Here is a 19,550-nt window from a genome sequence, read left to right as displayed (position 1 = left end):
TTGGAAGATTGCTGGCTAGGATTAGGGGACAGTGGCTACCAATGGAAAAGGCCCTTTGCTGCGTGCAAAAGCTACTGTTTCACGCAGAAGGCAACCCGGGTAGCTTGAGTCTTGGGTACCGTGCTCTAACCAAATGGGCTTCCTTGTTCAGGAAAGACACACTACATCAATGCTACAGGGAAACTACTCTGGCAAAATGCCTTATATTATTTATTTATTATTAATTATTATTAATCCCAATCAGGGATTGAACCCGGGCTCCGGCAGTGAAAGTGCCAAGTCCTAACCAGTGGACCACCAGGGGATTCCCGTGATATTAGTCACTAATTTAAAACACAAACCTATATGTTAACATTTCACTAGCTTGAAAAGCAAATACTCACGTCTGGGTCCCTTTGGTTATTCCCTAAACTGGAATGGGTGTGGTATCTGTAAGTGTGTGCACATGGAGTGCCCGTGCTCCCTGGAGTCTGTGGCCCTCGGCATGTCTATTTTTCTTTTTCCAACATTTCTATCTTTAAAAATCTTGGCACTCAGACTCTGTTGCCTATCATCTGGTCTCCCAAAGGAACCCCATGAAGTCACAATTTGCAAAGTCACAAGAGGAATGGGCCTAAGTCATCCTACCTCTGTAGAGAAATAGGATCACACACGTACATACGTATACACACACAGTGTAGGAAGAACAAAATCCATCACAACTGGGGGGAGATGGCTGTCCCAAATGTAAATAATATACGAAAAAAGCTACTTTCCAGAATGTGTGTTCACCAAACATTTAGATCCATATAAGAGATGTTCCAGAAGAACAACGGGAAGGGCCAGAATTAATTGGCTGCTAATCTCTACTTTCTGTAGGATGTTTCCTCCAGCGGTGGATTAAATCAGTGTTTAATGCTACACAGGCCCAGCTGTGTCCATATTAGGAAATCCTGAGCTCACATCTCTCTCTCTCTCTCTCTCTCTCCCCATGAAAAGAGGAGGTATCCTCCCTCCCTTTGCTCTGCTTCCACCCCCTGCATGTGTAGGTGGGAGAGTAGGAGCCCGGGAATGTGAACTTGATCCACCATTGGTCAGCCAGGCAGTAAACTCTCATTGTTCTTTAGATACCAAACATAACTTCTTTCTAGTAGGGATAAACCCAGCCATTCTGCACACAACACAGCTTTTGTGCTCAGTAGCATGAGATGGAAAAGAACCACAAAGAACATTAGAGCTTCATTAGACTCATAAACATCTCTTAATATGCAGAATTTAAGAATCCACCCAGTTAATTCATATTCATACTAATATTAGGTACATTAGAATCTCAAACCTAACAATCTTCTGGTCACTTGATTGTTTTTATAATTATGGATTTCAATTTACAGTTTAAATACTGTGGTCTGTTTTAGCTTTGCCTTCTATTTGAGCACTTCCTATTTCACTACCTTGCTCTCAGGTTCAAGGGCACTGGAAATCATGCTAATGTACAACCAAATATGCTGTTGCTGTTTTCGGCGCTGGCTTGTGAATGTGGCTTAAGTACCTCTGTACAAAGCCATGTGTAATGGGAAATACACACCTGAGAGCTTAGACCTAGGCACCCTCCATTCTTGCCATCTAGAAGCTATGTAACCCTGAGCATGTCACACAACCCTTCGGAAACCTGCCTCGCAGAGCTGTGCTGAGGACGAAATGAGATGGTGCATAAAGGGAGAGGCACCAAGTAGACCAGTAAATGCTAATTCCCTTCCTCTTTCCCCTCAGAAGCAAACGCCGGTCTCGTATTATGAACCTAAGTAATCTTTGAAAGGTCTCAAAATAATCGAGTTGTGACGTCCTAATAAAAACCCACCACACAGACACGATGCCACTGGACAGAGCCTGCAGAGATATGACACGTCTGAGGCGCTGCAAACCACTGCCTGTCCCTTCCCAAAGGACTGGTGGACAAAATGGAGCACGTTGTCTTCCTCGTATGCCTGATTATAAAGGAGATCGTGCTGTTTCTGACCCCACCTCGCTCAAAACAATAAGCCCACTGTTGTTACAGAAAGACCGTAAAATGAAATTTGATATTTCTACGTTCTTCTCTGAAGATACCAGCACGATCTGGTGCTAGATGCAGAAACATCTAAAATCCTAATAGTAGCTACATGCATTTAAAACCAATATAATAATTAAGAACTTGGGCTTTCTAGTTAGACAGATTTGCTTTTCCTCATCTATAAAATGGGTATAATAATGATGTCAGTCTTAGAGAGCTGTGACTAGAAAAAGTATATAGCAATTACGTATAATGTACTGAGCACCGTACTCAATAAAATGCACCTACTCAGTAAAATGATAGCCCTTTTTTCATTCTGGATATTCTAACAGGCAAAATAGTATACCCCAGTGCACTGTGGGGAGGGGAGAAGGATTAAATAAAAAATACAATTCTGTAGGGAGTTACACTACCTCTATATTCTTGGATTTAACCATTTACAGTTTAATTCACTGTAAGTATTTATGCCAAACCCAGGCAGACATCCCTCAATTACAAAATCAATGACAGTGTTGAAGAAATACAAGTTGAGAAGCAGAGAACCAGTGAGAACTCAGGAGAAGCCAACTTTGTAATAAATACAACCGAGAAGAGTCTTAAAGAGAATGTGTCTTTGGTTGGCCGCACAAAATATGAAGTTTCAGCACGCATAGCTGAGGGAAAAGGGAGAGAGCACAGAGGGAAAAGGAGGTGGAGTGCTTGGAGCAAAGGCCAAAGGAGCCACTGGACCTGGGGGGTGACTTCTCCCCAGGGCAACAGGCCACAGGGATGAAGGGGGCTCTCTCCAGTCTAGTCGCATTGTCACTTGTGCCCCTAGAGTCTCAGTCCTCCATTCTGATGTATTGACTCTGGCCTAGCTCCCATGCATTTTCATGCCAATAAAGTTGCTGAAATTAAGAACCGAACTGTGACTCTTCGGGGCATAAATACTATCATATTGTAAAGTCTGGGCTGATAACAACCAGGATGCCCTTAACACTCTTAAGAAAAACCATCTGATCTATGATGCCCTCGATGTGGTTTGAAATTTCCCTCGGCCTACAAAGGAAAATATTTTTAGCATGTAGCACAGTTTGTAACAGACATATAAATGCACTGAAAATATAATTTTAGGAAAGCATCTGGGTTTAATCATTTCTTGTTATACCTCAACACCTAATAGGTTCTACTTTCTCAGTATAAGGAGCACTGCAACATTCTGCTACTAACTATGCAGCAATCACTGTAGCAATTTCTCATAAATATTTCATTATTGGCTCTGTTTTTATTTTTAAAGTGGCAAATACTCTGATTTAACTATAAAAGCAGCATAAAAAGGAAGTGCTCCTTCTGGAGCATTTGCCCCCAATGTTTTCCCCTCCTTCAAAAAGCAACCTAGAATTCACTGGACGATGTTTCCCAAGGTCATTTGGACAACAGACATATACCAGTACTTACTTTTATGTCTCAAAATGTATCCTAGCAATAGTTGCCACGGCCCAAGGTAAAACTCACCTGCAGTTTTTATTGATATGCAGGAATTTTAAGACATTAACAACCCTACCAAAATTTTTTTCATCTCCTGAGGGTCAAACAGGTTAATATCTGTGAATAATTGATTTTAATCAGTAGCAAGTGCCTATCCTTCAATGATCAACCAGCATAAATGCTCTGGCAGATTGATTATTACTTAAGATTTCTCCCAATAACCTTTCATATAGCAATTTTCCAGTGGAAGAGAAAAGAAAGGCATGAACAGGGTTTTTTTTTTTTTGATAGTGTACGTTTGTAAAACACCACTCAGGACAAAACATATGAAAACTCTCCCGATATCACTCCTAACTAAGGGCAAGTTTTCAGTCTGAGGGCAATTCAACAGATTCCTGGAGAGGAAAGGAAGACACTCAGAGGAAAAGTAAATTCCAACTTCCTCCTTTCAGAGGTAACCAGGAGCTGAGGCCTCAGCGAGGTACTGGGCACAGCATACGGTGACATGAGGCTCAAAGTGGCTGTGACTTTCACCTAGGCCTGTTCCCCTCATTCCCCAAAGAAGCAGTGAGGACTCAGAGAAGACGAGTGGCTCGCCCACAGGCACACAGCTTAGTGGTGCAGGGCTCTCTCCAAAGCTGCATCTAATGTATCAGTTATCTCCTTCCTCCAACATAGACGATTGCAGAACAAAACTTCACTACCGCATGCTTTGTGAAGACAGCACATTGCATATAACACGCTTGACTCTGCTCCTCCATCCAGCCTCCACTCTTGTTCACTAACCTCAGAATAATGCAGCTTTGCGTTTTATCCATCAGATTGTCTGAATCCCACTCAGAGTGTGATGGTAGCAATTATAACTAGACAGGATCAGAAGCAGAAAATACTGAGCTTGTAAAGGCCCAAAGCGGAGGATTGACCTGGAAGGATGGGGTCTTCTGCTGAATGAGCTGAACACGCTCGTTACCAAGCACCAATAAATCCTGGAGAACTGCCATTCGGAGATATGTGTGACACGAACGCTGCCCTGTTTTAAACACACATTTGGACAGTCTGACAATCATTGACTGTTACCCTGACCCCTGATACACTTGCTGGTTGGCTGCCACCGGGCTGTGCCACTGACACTCTCCTCCTCTGGGTCAGCAGAGGGGACAAACGAGGGCAAAAGCCAGGGACTCCAGTTGGCATTTGCTTTTGAAAGCAAATAAGCAGATACGGGAACCATCCCTTGAATGCTTTAGAAGGTACATAAAGACACTTTTTTGTTCAACCAATTGCTTTTTCTCACTTGTTGTTTTGGCCACCTGGTATTTATTATTTAATTTGGTTTCCAACTCAAGAGAGGAATAGTTGTATCTATCTTTCCAAAGACAATAGACCTAATCTCTACACACACTTGCATTCATTCACTCCAAAAAAGATACCAGCTCTTCAGTACAATAATGCCCCGTACTTTCTATTTTTTTTTTTTTTTTTTTTTTTTTGCGGTATGTGGGCCTCTCACTGTTGTGGCCTCTCCCGTTGCGGAGCACAGGCTCCGGACGCGCAGGCTCAGCGGCCATGGCTCAGGGGCCTAGCCAGTCCGCGGCATGTGGGATCCTCCCGGACTGGGGCACAAACCCGCGTCCCCTGCATCGGCAGGTGGACTCTCAACCACTGCGTCACCAGGGAAGCCCTGAATGCCCCATACTTTCTATGCAAAATATTTTGTCAGACATACAGGGCTACCATCTAGATATATATAAATGGAAGAGGGTCGTGTATACCTGTGACACATATGAAAAGCCCTGGAATGTGAGATTCACATTACTGTACACACAAAGCACATTTTTTTTTTTTGGCCCTGTAAAGAATAGAAATGAACATATTCAGGAAAAATAACAGTCATTAATTAAATTCAAAATCATCCCTGCTCAGGCTTTCTGCTGTATTCATTTATTATCTCTTTATATGTCTTGTAAAAACTAAGTCAAGAATGGGACCAAGCTAATTTGGATTAAAAGCAACTCTGCTAAAAATATAAAATGTCTTAGGTAGACTGAGGACTCAGGGTCCTAGAGCGAAGCCCTGGCTCTGCCATTAACTAGGGCTATGAGCTTGGGCACAGCTACCCCACGGATGAACAGAGTGGCTCTTCTCCAAGCCTTGCTCCTACCAAGGATTCTAAAGCAGACTGAAAGTCCTGCAACACCAGAAAAGCCTAAAATTTAACCATGAAGCAATAGAGGCCACACCCAAGAGATAGGCACCACGCAGATATTAAATGTATACCTATTTTATATGACATGATGGCTCTCCACAAAAGAGGAGAAAAGAGCCCCATGTTCTAAAAGCAGCCAAGTGTTCCTAATAGCTTTTGTTGTCAGCAGGTGCTCTGGCAGCAGAGATGGGCAGAAATCCCGTGAGCACTGTGAACGGCCACAGTAGGAGCTGATGCCCCCAGGCCTGGGATGCAGATCTGAACACCAGCATGTACAATGATGCCGCGCGATGTCAAAGAGTCAAGGAGGCCTGCGTGTGTGTGCACCCATGTACACAACTCACTGCACTGCTAGGTCTCAGGGCTTTCCCCCAGATGTGGGAAGAGCACGATGCAAATATAGAATAACGTGCCTTTGATGAAGAGTCTACCAGAGTACGTCTTCAGCCTAATAGAAGAGAGAATGGGGGCAGTTCTTAAAAGGCAGAACTGGATGTCTTTTCTATTGACAAAAGGTTTGTAATCCGAAGTTGATATCCTTGCCGTAGTTCTTTGAGTTTACCTTGTTCCTTCTTTCTAAAGATCTCTCTCTATGAAACAGATAAAGCAATGCTCAGGGAAATCCTGTTAAACAGAATCACTCTTTGCAAGAGCTACAGTGTCCTTATTTAAGTGAATCTTTCTGTGGGTGCACAATATGCATGAACCTGAAGAACAGGTAATGCCTGTGTGTTCAAACATGACCCACCAGTCACTGCACCTTGAGGACCATCACATGGGCTCCCTTGCACAATAAGCTGGCCAACTTGTGACCAAGAGGGGGCAGGGGGGATGGGGGTGGTACAGCCGAGTCTCCAGCCTCCAAGCATGTTGTCTTCTAATGGACTTGGCCTCCTGGCTGAACTTGGCAAATACAGAAGTCAACCTCTACGGTTCCCCATGGGTCTCAAACTCAGAGCAGAGGCCCCCTGAGTACACCTTGAACAATGGTTGGTTTGCAGATGCTCCCACAAACCATGGGCTCCTGGGCAGGGGCTGTGCCCTTTCAGCTTTGTTATGTCCACGGCCCAGCGCAAGGCTAGGCATATTGGTTGAATGAATAAACTAAACCACAAAGCCAAATATTTGGATTGCTCAGGAAGAACATAAACGTGAAGGCCTCTAAGAGTTTAGATTGTACTCGGCAAAGAAGGAGAACCCTTTTCACAGAATATATTTCAGAAGATGACATAATTATGGATTCTATCAGTTGGTCTCAGCCCTCCTTATGGCGATCCTCATTCAGAGGGTGTGGCCTGAGTCTGGGACCTGTAGTTTTTTTGGGTTTTTTTTGCGGTACGCAGGCCTCTCACTGTTGTGGCCTCTCCCGTTGCGGAGCACAGGCTCCGGACGCGCAGGCTCAGCGGCCACGGCTCACGGGCCCCGCCGCTCCGCGGCATGTGGGATCTTCCCGGACCGGGGCACTGAACCCCTGTCCCCTCCATCGGCAGGCGGACTCTCAACCACTGCGCCCCCAGGGAAGCCCCTAATGATGCTTTTTTAAAGTATCCATGTAAATGAATAGCTTCTAGACATAAAATTTCAAAAGTTGAAAACTAAGGAGCAAAAGTCTCTCTAACTGTGCCTCTCACTCCACGAGACTCCCTAGTACCTGCGTGGAGGGGAAAGACTTGGCCCTTCATCCAGGGAGTTTTCTTTCCAGCAAGGCTGCTGGCCCACCTGTCCAGGTATCTAACTGCCACTCAAGCACTAGCACTCTTTCTACGAGCCTTCGGTGCATTTTGTGAGAACTCTTCATCATCACACTCAGCCCTGTGCAGTCTGGCTGTGTCCTGCCTTACTAATCAATCCGCTTCGCAGATCCTGCTCTCCATGCAAAGTGGGCAACAATAAACTACTTCCTAAGAAGGAAAATGGAGAGGGAGAGATCGCTGTTCCAAATGATAGTCAAAATGCATTCAGCTGATGTATTTTATCACTATGAGTTGCATTCACCTGTCTATTTTGGGGGGTGGAATCGCCTTGGTTAGAGTGTGGCAGGGGCCGGGGCTGGGGCAAGTGAGCTGAGAGTGAGAGTAAGGCTCACTTAGGAGGGTGGGTCCTTTCCTCCGCTCCCCCCACCCCACCGGGGAAGTTGCCTCCATTCCCCTTGTCCTGAGGCACTACCCACAGAGCCTTAATCATGCTATGACAGGCTAGTTAGTCAACACCTCCCCTCACCCCCATCACTGAGATCTGACTCTGCCCCATGCTGCTCAAACATGCACACTTAGTTTCCACCACTAGACGCTGAACATGTCACTCCCCCTGCCTGAAATGACCTTCTCCCCTACCTGTCCTTCAAGACTGAACTTTAAATGGTACCTCAATCCTTTCTGCTTCCACAAATGCAAAATGACCTCTTTCTTCCCAACCCTAAAAGTGAGTTAGTTTTACACCGCTCACGGCTCTCTGCCTTAGGTCGGTTATTTGCGTATCTATTTTTCCCACTGAATTATTAAGCATCCTGAGGGTGAAGCCTGTGTTTCTCTCATCTTTGAGTCATGCACAGTCCCTGGTAAAGGATAGATATACGGGCAACATTCACAGAAAGAAGGGAAGGGGCAGGGAAGGAAGGCACCTGGCTGGGAGGTATGATTTCAGATCCTGGAAGAAGTGTCCCCTAGCAAATCCCATCCATCTGGTCTGGGATGCTTGACAGTTTTGTCGAAGCCTAAGATCTGACACAGTTACAAAGGAAATCTTCAAGGGAGAGGAGACACTTTTAATCCTTACTATTCACTTGGTGTCTAGTCGTAGATTACTGTGAATGAGATTCACATTCTTTCTGGAAATCAGGTTTTGAAAGGTAGAGGAAAGAAGGAAAGATACAGTGCTTTCTTTGGGGCACCAAAGGAAAATGTCTCCTGTTTCACAGTGTCTTACACTGTGAAGAGGTCAATACATTTGGACAGTGTCAAATGGGATGTCCCCCAATAATACACAACGCCTGGCACAGACCTTCGATTACCTACTTCTCCCTGGGAGAATGGACTCTTCCTTCCCACATTTGTCTCTCATTTCATCAGAGACTTTAAATTTTTGTGGACAGGATGCTAATGTCATTTGGGACCAAAAAAGTTATATCCAAAGCATATTCATTTATAAGGGAATAAAATACAGTATGGTTGACTTGAGTGATTTTTATAGGTCACTTTGAAAGGATTCACAAGAAATGTGGAACTAATCAGAGAAATATTGGGAATCAGCATTATTGTGGGCTAAACTTGTACCCTCCAAATTGACATGTTGAAGTCCTAGCCCCCAGTTCCACAGAATGTGACTGTGTTGGAGACAGGGCCCATAAAGAGGTGATTAAAGGAAAATGAGATCACATGGGTGGGGCCTCATCCAATCGGACCGGTGTCCTTATAAGAATAGGAGATTAAGACAGAGCTCTCTACACACACAGAAGAAAGACCGTGTGAGGACACAGCAAGAAGGTGGCCATCGGCAAGCCAAGGAGAAAGGTCTTGGGAGAAACCAAACCTGCCCGCACCTTGATCTTGGACTTCCATCCTCCAAAACTCTGAGACAATAAATGTCCGTTGTTTAAGCCACCTAGTTTGGTATTTTGTCATGGCAGCCTGAGCTAACTAATATGCGCACAAAGCCACAGATGCCAGAAATAAAGAAAATTAGGCTAAAAATGAAAGTATTTCAGTAAAATCTCTCCTCGTCTCTTGTGACTGCCAAGCAGTATATCACTCTGTGGAGCTTGTGGGAAGAGGGGCCGTCACTTCGATGAACGCTAAGTGACAGTGGTGACTCATCGACAATGCAGGCCCTGCCCCAAGTGAGGACAGAGAACGTATCTCCAAGGATCCCTGACAAGATGTTTAGTCACTTAGAAATTGTTAATCTAACCACTGAACAAGAATGACAGCAAAATTACTAGGAGCCCAAAACCCACACCACATTATGGCCACGGCTATTATTGATATAAAAGAACCAAGGATCTCATAACACATATAATTTGAAAAATATGATTTCTCTGGAATTTGCAAAATAACCAGTCTCAGTTTTCTTGAATGACCATTAAATGGAGAATTTTTATAGACACCACTAAGACTAAGCATCCTAATGGGCCTTTATGCTGATAATAGTACATAATCTGTGCTGAAAGAAGCCTACGAGTTACTCCTCTAACAAACCACCTGGCTTGCTCTGTGCCAAAAGCACATCACGGCCCCAACGACATGCAGCCTCTTGCGTCATGTCTTATCAAGTTTCCTCGATTTTGTGACTGCAGCATTTTTCCCTACAAGACTTCACTTTTGCATCATTTGCTTGTGTGGCCTTTGGCAACTTGCAGGTGTTTGTTTAGAAAGGAGAGGCATTTTCCAAGATGACACAATAACCTGATGTTCTAAATCCTGGGAGCTTAACTCCTGCCTATTTCTAGGACGCTTTATGTGATTGGCCATTACCCACCCTCTCTATCCCCATTGCTGCCACTGCTGCCCGTGACTTTGCCATTGAAGGCTGCTGAGCGCTTTCCCCAAAGAGGAGCCCAAGCCATAGAAGGGCTGTGAGGTTCACCGGCGTTATTGTGTTACTTGTTGGCACCTTGGGAAATGGGTCACTTGGGAGTTGACATTAAGAACTGAAGAGAGGCTGGTAATTCGTTCATACCCTTATGAACGCCTGCTGTGAAAGCAGCGTCCGACCCCTCACCCGTGCATTATGATCACCCATGCCATCAGAGCAGATTGAAGGGCGCCTACGGATTGGCCAGCTCCATCTTTATCCATACATGTGACCAAAATACAGATGATTTCAATGATATCTATTCGGTGAGGGATTTTAAGGCATTATGCACTCAGATTTTAACTCAACTAATAGCTTCAGAGCATCACTATTCAATACGAATATATGCCAGCCACATTTGTCATTTAAAATGTTCTAATTGCCACATATAAAATGTAAGCTGTAAGAGCTAAAATTCATTTTAATAATATATTTTCTTGGGTATGTATACATTGGGTTATAATGTATCCGAAGTATAATCATTTCAACATGTAGCCAATATTTTAAAAACTTTAATGATATATTTTACCTTCGCTTTTTTGTATAAGTCGTCTAAATCTGATGTGTTTTCATAGTCTGTCTCAATTGGATGCTAAATTTGATTCAGAAATGCTTGGTCTGAATTTAGATTTCATAGAATTGACAGTTGAAAAAGTGGATTCATTCACACACCCATGTTGTTCCAAACCATGACAGTATTATTAGATTTTCAATTTAAATTTAGATTATATTAAAATTAAACTTCAGCTCATAACTATTTGGAGACTGATAATTATGATTGGGCATATGCCTAGCAGTGGTGGAAAATAAAGTTTAAAAAGGTAGCTTGGGGCAGTTCTGCTGACAGCCTCAAACAGCAAGCCAAAGAGATTGTTCTAAATGGGGAAAAAGTTTCTGGTGAGGAGGGATGTAAGCTGTGTTTGGGGGAAGATTCACTTAGCATTGATGTAGATGATGGATGGAAAGGGTGACAGCTTGGTGGCTAAAAGAGCAACTAGCTACTGCGCAAGTCCAAGCAAAATATAATGAAAAAGTGGGGGAGGTGCTAGGAAAGGAAAGAAAATTATAAATTTACATAAGGATATCAGGTAATGTGGGCAGGAAATCAAAGAAAGGGAGGAGTCAGAGAGTTCTGTAACAACTAAAATAAAGAAGTAAAGAGGAAGGGCTGGAGGGAGAAAAGTTATTTCTAACGTATTTGCATAGAAATGTTTAAAAAAAAGATTGGAATATATGTACATATGGGCCGGTGCTGGGAGGAGATCTTTGGGCAAACATGAAAAGAAATAAAAATCTATTTATAGAACTGTCGAATTAGCAGAATGGGCAACTTTCTTAGAAATAATGTATACTATTCCAACAGTCGGGAGGGTCTGAGTAAATTAAATTATGGTACCACTTATTAGAAAGCTATGCAGCTGTTAAAAATCATTGCTCTTGAATTATATCAAGGGATATGGGAAATTGCTTAAGATATATTTTTAAATGAAAACCTTAAGTTTGGATGATAAGATTCCATTTTTTTTTTAAAGGATATACATTTACATAGTGTATAGCACAGAAAATGTGTGGAAGGACACATACCAGACGTAGATTATCTCTGCAGAGTAAGACTGAAAGGGGCAAGAGCTTTTATGTTTTATACTTCGGTAGTGCTTGAACTTGCTACAGAGAACATATCATTTTTATTTTTGAAAAGGGAGACCGGTAAAATGACTGAAAGGATTTCTATCAAAAAATTATCTCTGGGTCATTTTAATTTTCTTATTACAAACTTTTTATATTTCAATATGTAATACTTCTATAGTCAGAAAAAAGTCATAAAAGAAATAATCTATAATTCCAACGACACAATCAATTTTAAGTCTGTTTGCAAAGTCAAAGTTTATAGAGTTGGGTGTTTCTTTAAAGAGGTTTGGATCCAATTTCTTTTACTTCTTTGGGGCTCATGCTTACTTTTATAGCTGCTGAAGCTATTTCCACATTAAAAAAAAATGATTTCCATTCATGTGGGCAGAAAGGAAAATGGAGGCCAACCCCAAGGCAAGCCTTCCTGAGAGAAGACAAAAAGCCTCTGTAACCTGTAGAATGAAAACTTCACCAGTAGAACGTGACTCTTTTGTCGTGAATGACTTCAATTGCTGGTGAACAGAAATTTTCAATGAGAACAAAGAGCATCAGAACGATTTCAGTGCTCTGGTTGTCATTCCAGGCCAAACACACCAGTAACTTTATATTATAATGATGGGGACAAAGAACAAGGTGTTCCATTCACCGTGAGGCTCCTGCAACAAGAGGGCGCAGAGTCTTTCACTGAAGTGGAAACGAGAAGGAACTCTCAAGGAAAGCGAAAAGGGCTGCGAGCAGGTAAATCACCATCAACTGCATAAATAATGGCAGAAAATGGGTGAAGAGATGAAAAGATGCCGTCTGATCATTCACCAATGGAGAGATGTGCACTAAATCAGGGTCTTTTCTGTCTGACGCTGTTGTTTTTACCGAACAGTTAAGCACCCAAGGAAATACCAGTTGGGTCTTAAATACAATTTATAGCCGGGTTGGCCTCATTGCACCTGGCTGTGTTTTGACAGCAGGTTTCGTCAGTTTATAGCGGAGATGCTTGTCTATGCTATAAGCTGTCACTAATGCAACTAGACCTTTGGAAAAAACGTACCGCTCAGAGGCAAATCTCTCCCTTCCACGCACCCCTCCCCCTTTTAATGAAAAGCAAAAGCCTCCTGCTGGTGGCAAAGCCTCTTCTTCTTCAGGGGAAATTAGAGCCTCCTGGGAGCAAGCGGGTCAGCCCCAGTGCTGCAGCCCGAGTGGGGTGCGCCTGCTTCTGGGCACTCGATTAAGGACTCTTTCTTTTCTCTTCCCTCGGGGCTAACTGTTGAACACAGTGGCCTTGTTGTTCTGGGCCAGGAAATGTGGGATTCTGCTCTTTGAGCTCCCAACTCTTCCCAGCTTCCAGGCCCTGCTAAGAATGTCTGGAAGCCTTGCAACAGCCTGGCCTAGGAACACAAGGCAGACGGCTTCGCGGGATACCCAGCCCTCACCTCAGCCCCGTCGGAGACAAGAAGAGCAAGGCTTGGCTATTTAGGTTCAGACAAACCTTAACTTTGTTTCCCGGGAGTTTTGTACTCAGCTAGTGGCCTGGTTTGGAAGCCACTGACGTAGAAATCACAGGAGCTCATTATAATATACACGAGTTGAAAGCACTGCCTCCCAGGACCAGGTGCTGCCTTATTCCACCCATTTTGTTTTGCGTGTTTATTCTTCTTCACTGCCAGAAGGACTGGGCCAAAACACAAACAAGTTTTAACAGGTGACATGCATTCCCGAACCGAAGGCAATGCGTCCTTTTTAGGAATGAGCTCATGGTGGCTGGTGGCCGACATTTCCCCCCGTGTGGTAGGACAGGACAAAGATGTGAGTAGAGGGATGAAAAGGTAATGGAGAACAGCCCCTTCTGTTCCTTAATTTCATGGTTCACAGACCTTCATTGACATTCAGACACTCCCAAGGGGAAGCTCATATAACCGGTCATGAAACCAGAAACGAACAGGCTAACAGCGCTGCTTGCCTGGGCCCGGGGCAGAGTTTCTCACCACCTTGGGGGTCCACTCCCAGACGCTAGGGCCCACTATGATGGGTCTGCAGCTGCTCCGGGGGCCAGCCCAGGCTGGGAGAGTTGCAGGCCTACAGGGTCCTTTGACCAGCCGCATCCAGGACGCCACCCTTGGACTTCTCAGGGCCCAGGTTTCAGCTAGGGTCGGCCCTCGGGGCTGCCCTTCAGGCTCCGCGAAGCACAAGACCCGGGGAGCACGGAAGGGAGAGAAGGCTCCAGGCCGGGTGATCCCCTCGCAGCGAGGGAGGCCTGGGAACCGTCTCTCCCTCAGAGCTGCCCATGGGCTGAAAGGGAGGGAGAGAAGGAAAGCTGAAGGAGGGATGGGTCCCGGTCCCTAAGGCAGAGAAATGAATCTAAACTGCTCCCTCAGATGAGAAGAGCAGCCGGAGGTAGAGATGCACAGCCAGGGGAGGAAGTCGAGGGCAGCCGCACAGGGGTGACGACGGAGAAACTACGGGTACGCCCGGTCCGAGGGACGCGGCAGGCAAGCAAGCTCACGCGTATGTGGCTGCATCCAAATGGCAGAGCTCGAGGCCCGATGGCAGCATTGACCTGCTGCCGGGTGACGCCGCCCAAAGTGTACGCCACGCTTTGCAAGACCTCATTTAACACTCAGTTCAGGGTCAACCAGAACGTCCACCCACAGCACCACGCTCACTAGGGGCAGAGGCCTGAGGCACACATCACCGTGCAGGCCTAAGCGGGTGGGAGACCATCATTTTCCTGACTCAGGGATATTCCAACTCAGCAAGAGGATTACTTTTGTAAGTATATACAGATAAATCACTGTCATGATGGATACACCAAATATGAAAAGCAAAGTACACAAGCCTTACTGTCCTCCACAGACTCTCGGGAAGCAGTTATCTTAAGCACACCTGTGGTATTCCGGAACTCTCCAGCCAGTCTTGGAAGATGTTTTCAACAGACAACTCAAGCCTTTAAAAATAAAACAACAACAACAAAAAGTAAAGGACTGAAAAAGTTACAGAGCACTCATTACACAGAATGGTTCTAACTGTTCGGGCACATCACCGCATCAATCTTCCAGAGAAATCGGGAGAAAGCGCAATGCTGTCGCAGGTTAAAGTGAGGAGGGGGACCCGGTCACGTTCAGTACAGCTCCTCTCCAGTCAAAGAGAGTGCACACAATGAAATCTAAGAATCAAAGGCACACCACAATAGGTGCTTTTAATGTCTTGAGAGGAACTTCGTGGTTGGGAGTGGCATTCAAGGAGGATAGGGCATGTTCATGGGACACAGCAGGCGTGACTGCTTCCTGGAAAGAGGTGGAGTAAAGTGAAATCTGAACACTATAGCACTTAGCACACCAAAATGAAATTCCAACTTTATGGTGACCATGGGCTACAGCAAGCAAAAATGATACAAATCATTACTGGAGCCCTGAGAGGCTCACAGCCATGGAGCACACATGGCTTCTGCTGCTTGTTTTCAAGCAGGCCTTCTTTCTGCTTTATCTGAAATATTATGATTGCTTGTTACGTCTGATCCAAAGGAAGCTGAAATCTTTTGGTTTCATGCCCTGCTGATTTAAATACTCCTTAAATGTACTAAGTGTCCAATATTTTTAGGCTCAGCAGACTGTCTTCCTGAAGTTTAAGCCATTCCTCCCTGGCTTCTAGATAATTCTTGCTCATGCCTAGTCTCTCTGACCACAGAGGCCTTCCTGGAGCCTCTCCCAGGCTGTGTGTGTCATACCCACCATGCTTCCTGTCTTCTGTGGCACAGCGTCCGTCAACAGTTTGTGACTGCAATTGATTTGGTTACTTGACTTTTAACTCTCTCCTCACTGGCTCAAAGCTCTCTGAGACCAGGGTCCAAGTCTGTTTTACTCACTTCCCTAAACCCAGCACTTAAAACAGTTCTTGGCATAAGAGAGGATCCCCATAGATACTTTTTATTTGCATGAATGAAAACACATTTCATTGTTGACTCAATAAAGATTATTCCTTTTTAAGTTACTAATCACCTTTCCCAGTAGGATATTCCCAAGTTGTTACGCTCTGTATTTTTTTTAAATTTTATATACTATATTACATATATGTAATATTCCCTCCTCCCTCCCTTTGGAATTGTAAAGAAGTTGTGCAAAGATACAATGCTGTCTGCATTAGTTAAGGTGCTGAAGGCCAAGTACTCCCCTCACACCTGTGCTGGTTGGGCTTTGGGCTGGACCACAGTGAGAAGGGAGGGAGGGAAGGAGGGGGGTGGGCTTGGGGAATACGGGGCTGACTGATACTGTCCCTTCCTTTGCTTCTCCACTGAGAAGCAAGTCACCTGTGTGCCTCTGTCTTCCCTGCCCAGGGCAAAAGCAAAGATTGCCGAAGGAGGCAACTGTTGCTATTTCAAAACAGAGAAAATACGAAGAGGGAAAGAAACCAGTTTGGATTCATTTTCAAGATGATGCCCACCTGTGGGACGACCAGGCAGGGAAGAGGCCAGAAGTGAATAAGGGGAAGGTGACCACCTCCCTAGGCTGTCTGCCCAGTTCCCAGGTCAGCGGAATTACTGGCTGTGCCTCTATGAAAGGCCAGGTACCACCATCCCTGGGCTTTTCCCCACTATTTCTTGTCATCTAACATCACCACCCTCAGTGCAGATGGCCAAGTCCCCTCTGTAGGCTGTGAGAGTGTGGAAGTGTGTGAGTGTGCTCACGTGCGTGCATGCGTGTGTGCCCTCAGGTGTCTGTGTGTGAGTGTGTGTGCACATGCACGTGGGCCGGGGATGGGGGCGACGAGAAGAGAGGAGGCATCTCTCAGAGCACCTTAAATCAAGATCATGATTCTTTCTTGGTTTCTTGGGCTTGATTTATTTGCTTGGCCATGGAAAGAGGCACTGGAAATGCCCTCAACTGGCATGACTGATCTGCTAGGAGGAGGAAAGTGGGGCAGAAGGGCCACTTAGAGAAGTGTCCAAGGAGACCTGAGGTTGTTTTATTTTCTAGTGACATTGGTGAGGCTGGAAGGTAAGACAAATCTTGTAATTTCCACTGAAGACTATGCTCAGTGGAAGGCCTGTTCTTGTTTGGAACGAATGCAAACCTTCTGCACCTTTGCCTGGCACCCGGGTGGGAAGGGTTGCTGCCCCGGGGTTTGAGCGGCTGTGCAGGCCCTGCTGGCAGTCTAAGTTGTTTGCCCTGATTCAGAAGCAAGGGTCCATTTTCTTCCCTGTCCTTCCTTCACTGGTGCTTCTGTCTAAGCAGCTCATTCATCTACTTCCTTTCCAGCCAAAGAGAGACACTCCTGTGTCCAGGGCCCTGGGGCCAAAAGCTCCCGTCACCCATCCTTCAGGTGATACCCAAGAAGGCAGCAGCAAGTGTCCGACTCGGAACTGAGCTTCATTGTGCCGCGGATTCTAGGAAAACGGGCATTCTTAAACCTGCCACAACTTAAGACAGAGAATTTAGAAAGGATTTAGAAAAAAGCAGTAGTGATGATCAAAGGGCTAAGCACATTGGACCCACAGGGGAGGTCAAGGGAACTGGGATTAAATATCCTGAAGAAGAGAAGTCTGGGGAGTGACTTCAGAGCCATTTTCAAGCGATTTTTACAAAAGATGGTGAACAGCTGTTGTGCATGTCCACGGAGGAGTGAGTAAGAGGACAGGGACATAAATTTCCTTCAGGGAATTTTAGCTTAAAGACACTTCTTTAGCGGTGGCATGGCGGGGGGATGGCATGGAGGAGGGCGGGGGCTGGGGAGTTGAGTCCCGGCATGTTACTAACTGAGGTTCAAGTCTTCACCGGAGAAGACTGAGAACAGGCAAAAGCTTCTCTCTGCGGCAAACATTCGGTGGATGTCTATCAGGCGTGAGGTTCTGTACAAGACCAATATTATTATCCCCATCTTAGAGTTGAGCAAATAAAGGTCCAAGAGACTGAGGGCCTTATGCAGGGCCTCCTAGATGGTGCTTGAAGAGCTGGGATTCAAACTTGTGTTGCCTGGCTGCAAAGCCCTCGCTTTTCTTTCTGCGTTTAATTCAGGAAATTAATCCACAATACATTGGTTCACGATTTATCATGCAGATAAGCCTGCAGGAGGAGAAGGCCTGCGCTGGCTCTCACCAACGCTGACTTCTTGTTCACATCTCTCCTGCTGAAGGTAACCTGGCCGCTGCTGCGGTTGCCCTGCGTGTCCATCCCTCAATTACAGTTCCAAAGAGATAGGGAGACTCTTGGGAGGGGCAGAAGCATGAGGACAGGAGAGTTCATTGTTTAGCTGCATCCAGGAGCAAAAGACACTCTCCTGTGAATGAAGAGAACCTGTGTTTCCAGATCGCTTTCCCCTGGAAAGGTTCAATACATCTTATAACCATTATCACTTCATTCCTCATAATATCCTCGTGAAGTGGGTGTCAATGGTTGTGCGGCTTTTTAGCAGATGGAGAAACTGCAGTATAAGAAGACCAGTCAAAGTCAGCCCAGGCTAAAGAAAGGATCTCAGTTTCTAGACTCCCAGTATCAGCACAGACATCAAACTGCACTGATGCCTGTTTACAGATTCCTAACGTGGAATGAGATGTTAAACTATGAGAGGAAGATCAAAGCACTAACTCCATCTGCCAGAAACAATTTTTTAAGGTAGTATAAGTAGCCTTACCTCCCAAGGAAATTATGGGAGACTGTTTGAAAATGCTGAACTTTCAGGAAAGAAATGGGCTGTATGTTTTATGAAAAAATATGTACAGAATTTTGGCTGTTTTGATCATAATTACTGAGATGACAGTACAGGTGAATTTTTAGGTCTGAGCTTGGATATATAGCAGTGGTAAAGCTGAAAGCTGACTTTTTCAAATCAAGACACTCAGAGTCAGAGCCAAGGGTGAATTTTTCCCCTCTGAGATCATGTGGCTTAAATAATCACAACAGACAAGCAGAAGCATTTCCACTTCGCTGGGATCCAGAACTTACAGGAAATTACTCTTCTGCATGTCTGATCACTATGGAAATTGATTTTATACAGATAGCTAAAAGTACACAGACCCACGACTGCACGCCCTCCATCTCTGTACTAGTGAGCGGTACTTCTGCCTCATTACTGAGACCTCCTGGGTATCTGGAACAGCAAGTTGTTTTACCCTCTGGCAGGAGAGTTCCCTTGCTGTACGCCTACGTCCTGAAAGGCAGCTCTGAGTTTTAGGAGTGGGGTCTCCGGACCCTGTGAGCTCTAAATGTGGTCACGTGTAGTTAATGCTGCAAGGGAGAGAATATGCTGGCCACCCTGCACGACGCTGGCTAGAGAAATAATCTGTGTTTAAGGCTGCGAAAGTGACCAGTTGCTCCTCTCTTCGTAATATTACAGTACATAGAAACAGACCCGGGCGTGCGAGAAAGCAGTATTGCCTGTGGTGTATTGCTTCTTTGGTTGATCTCTGGGGTGGAGTGGCAAGGATGGGGAACTGACTATTAACCAGATCTGCTGCTTGTGCCTATCAACTTGTTGCTGATCAGGAGAAAGGTCTTTATCACTCTTGGCTCCGTCTTCGGCCTCTTGAGATTCTAAAGATCACATTCTATCTGCGCCTCTGAAGGAAAGCGCAAGGCCCGATAATGTTCCCAGGAACTGAGAGAAGATGGAAAGAATTGGGGAAGTACAGTTCTAGATGGATGAAGGCTTTAGGAGCTTCCATGC

General features: G+C 45.1%; 1 protein-coding gene across 3 annotated transcripts in view; it reads right to left on the bottom strand.

The window, feature by feature from the left end:
- AOPEP (aminopeptidase O (putative)) overlaps positions 1-19,550 on the bottom strand; it is a 374,694-nt gene that overhangs the window by 91,453 nt on the left and 263,691 nt on the right. For all 3 annotated transcript variants that reach the window (XM_060014998.1, XM_060015000.1, XM_060014999.1), the window contains exon 11: positions 14,778-14,838. In XM_060014998.1, coding sequence (XP_059870981.1) covers positions 14,778-14,838 — 61 coding nt within the window. The remainder of the gene's footprint in view (positions 1-14,777; positions 14,839-19,550) is intronic.

Source organism: Delphinus delphis, chromosome 6, assembly GCF_949987515.2.
Source record: "Delphinus delphis chromosome 6, mDelDel1.2, whole genome shotgun sequence".
Taxonomy (NCBI): domain Eukaryota; kingdom Metazoa; phylum Chordata; class Mammalia; order Artiodactyla; family Delphinidae; genus Delphinus; species Delphinus delphis.
The sequence above is the reverse complement of the archived record's forward strand: the minus strand, read 5'-3'. Positions and strand labels throughout refer to the sequence as shown.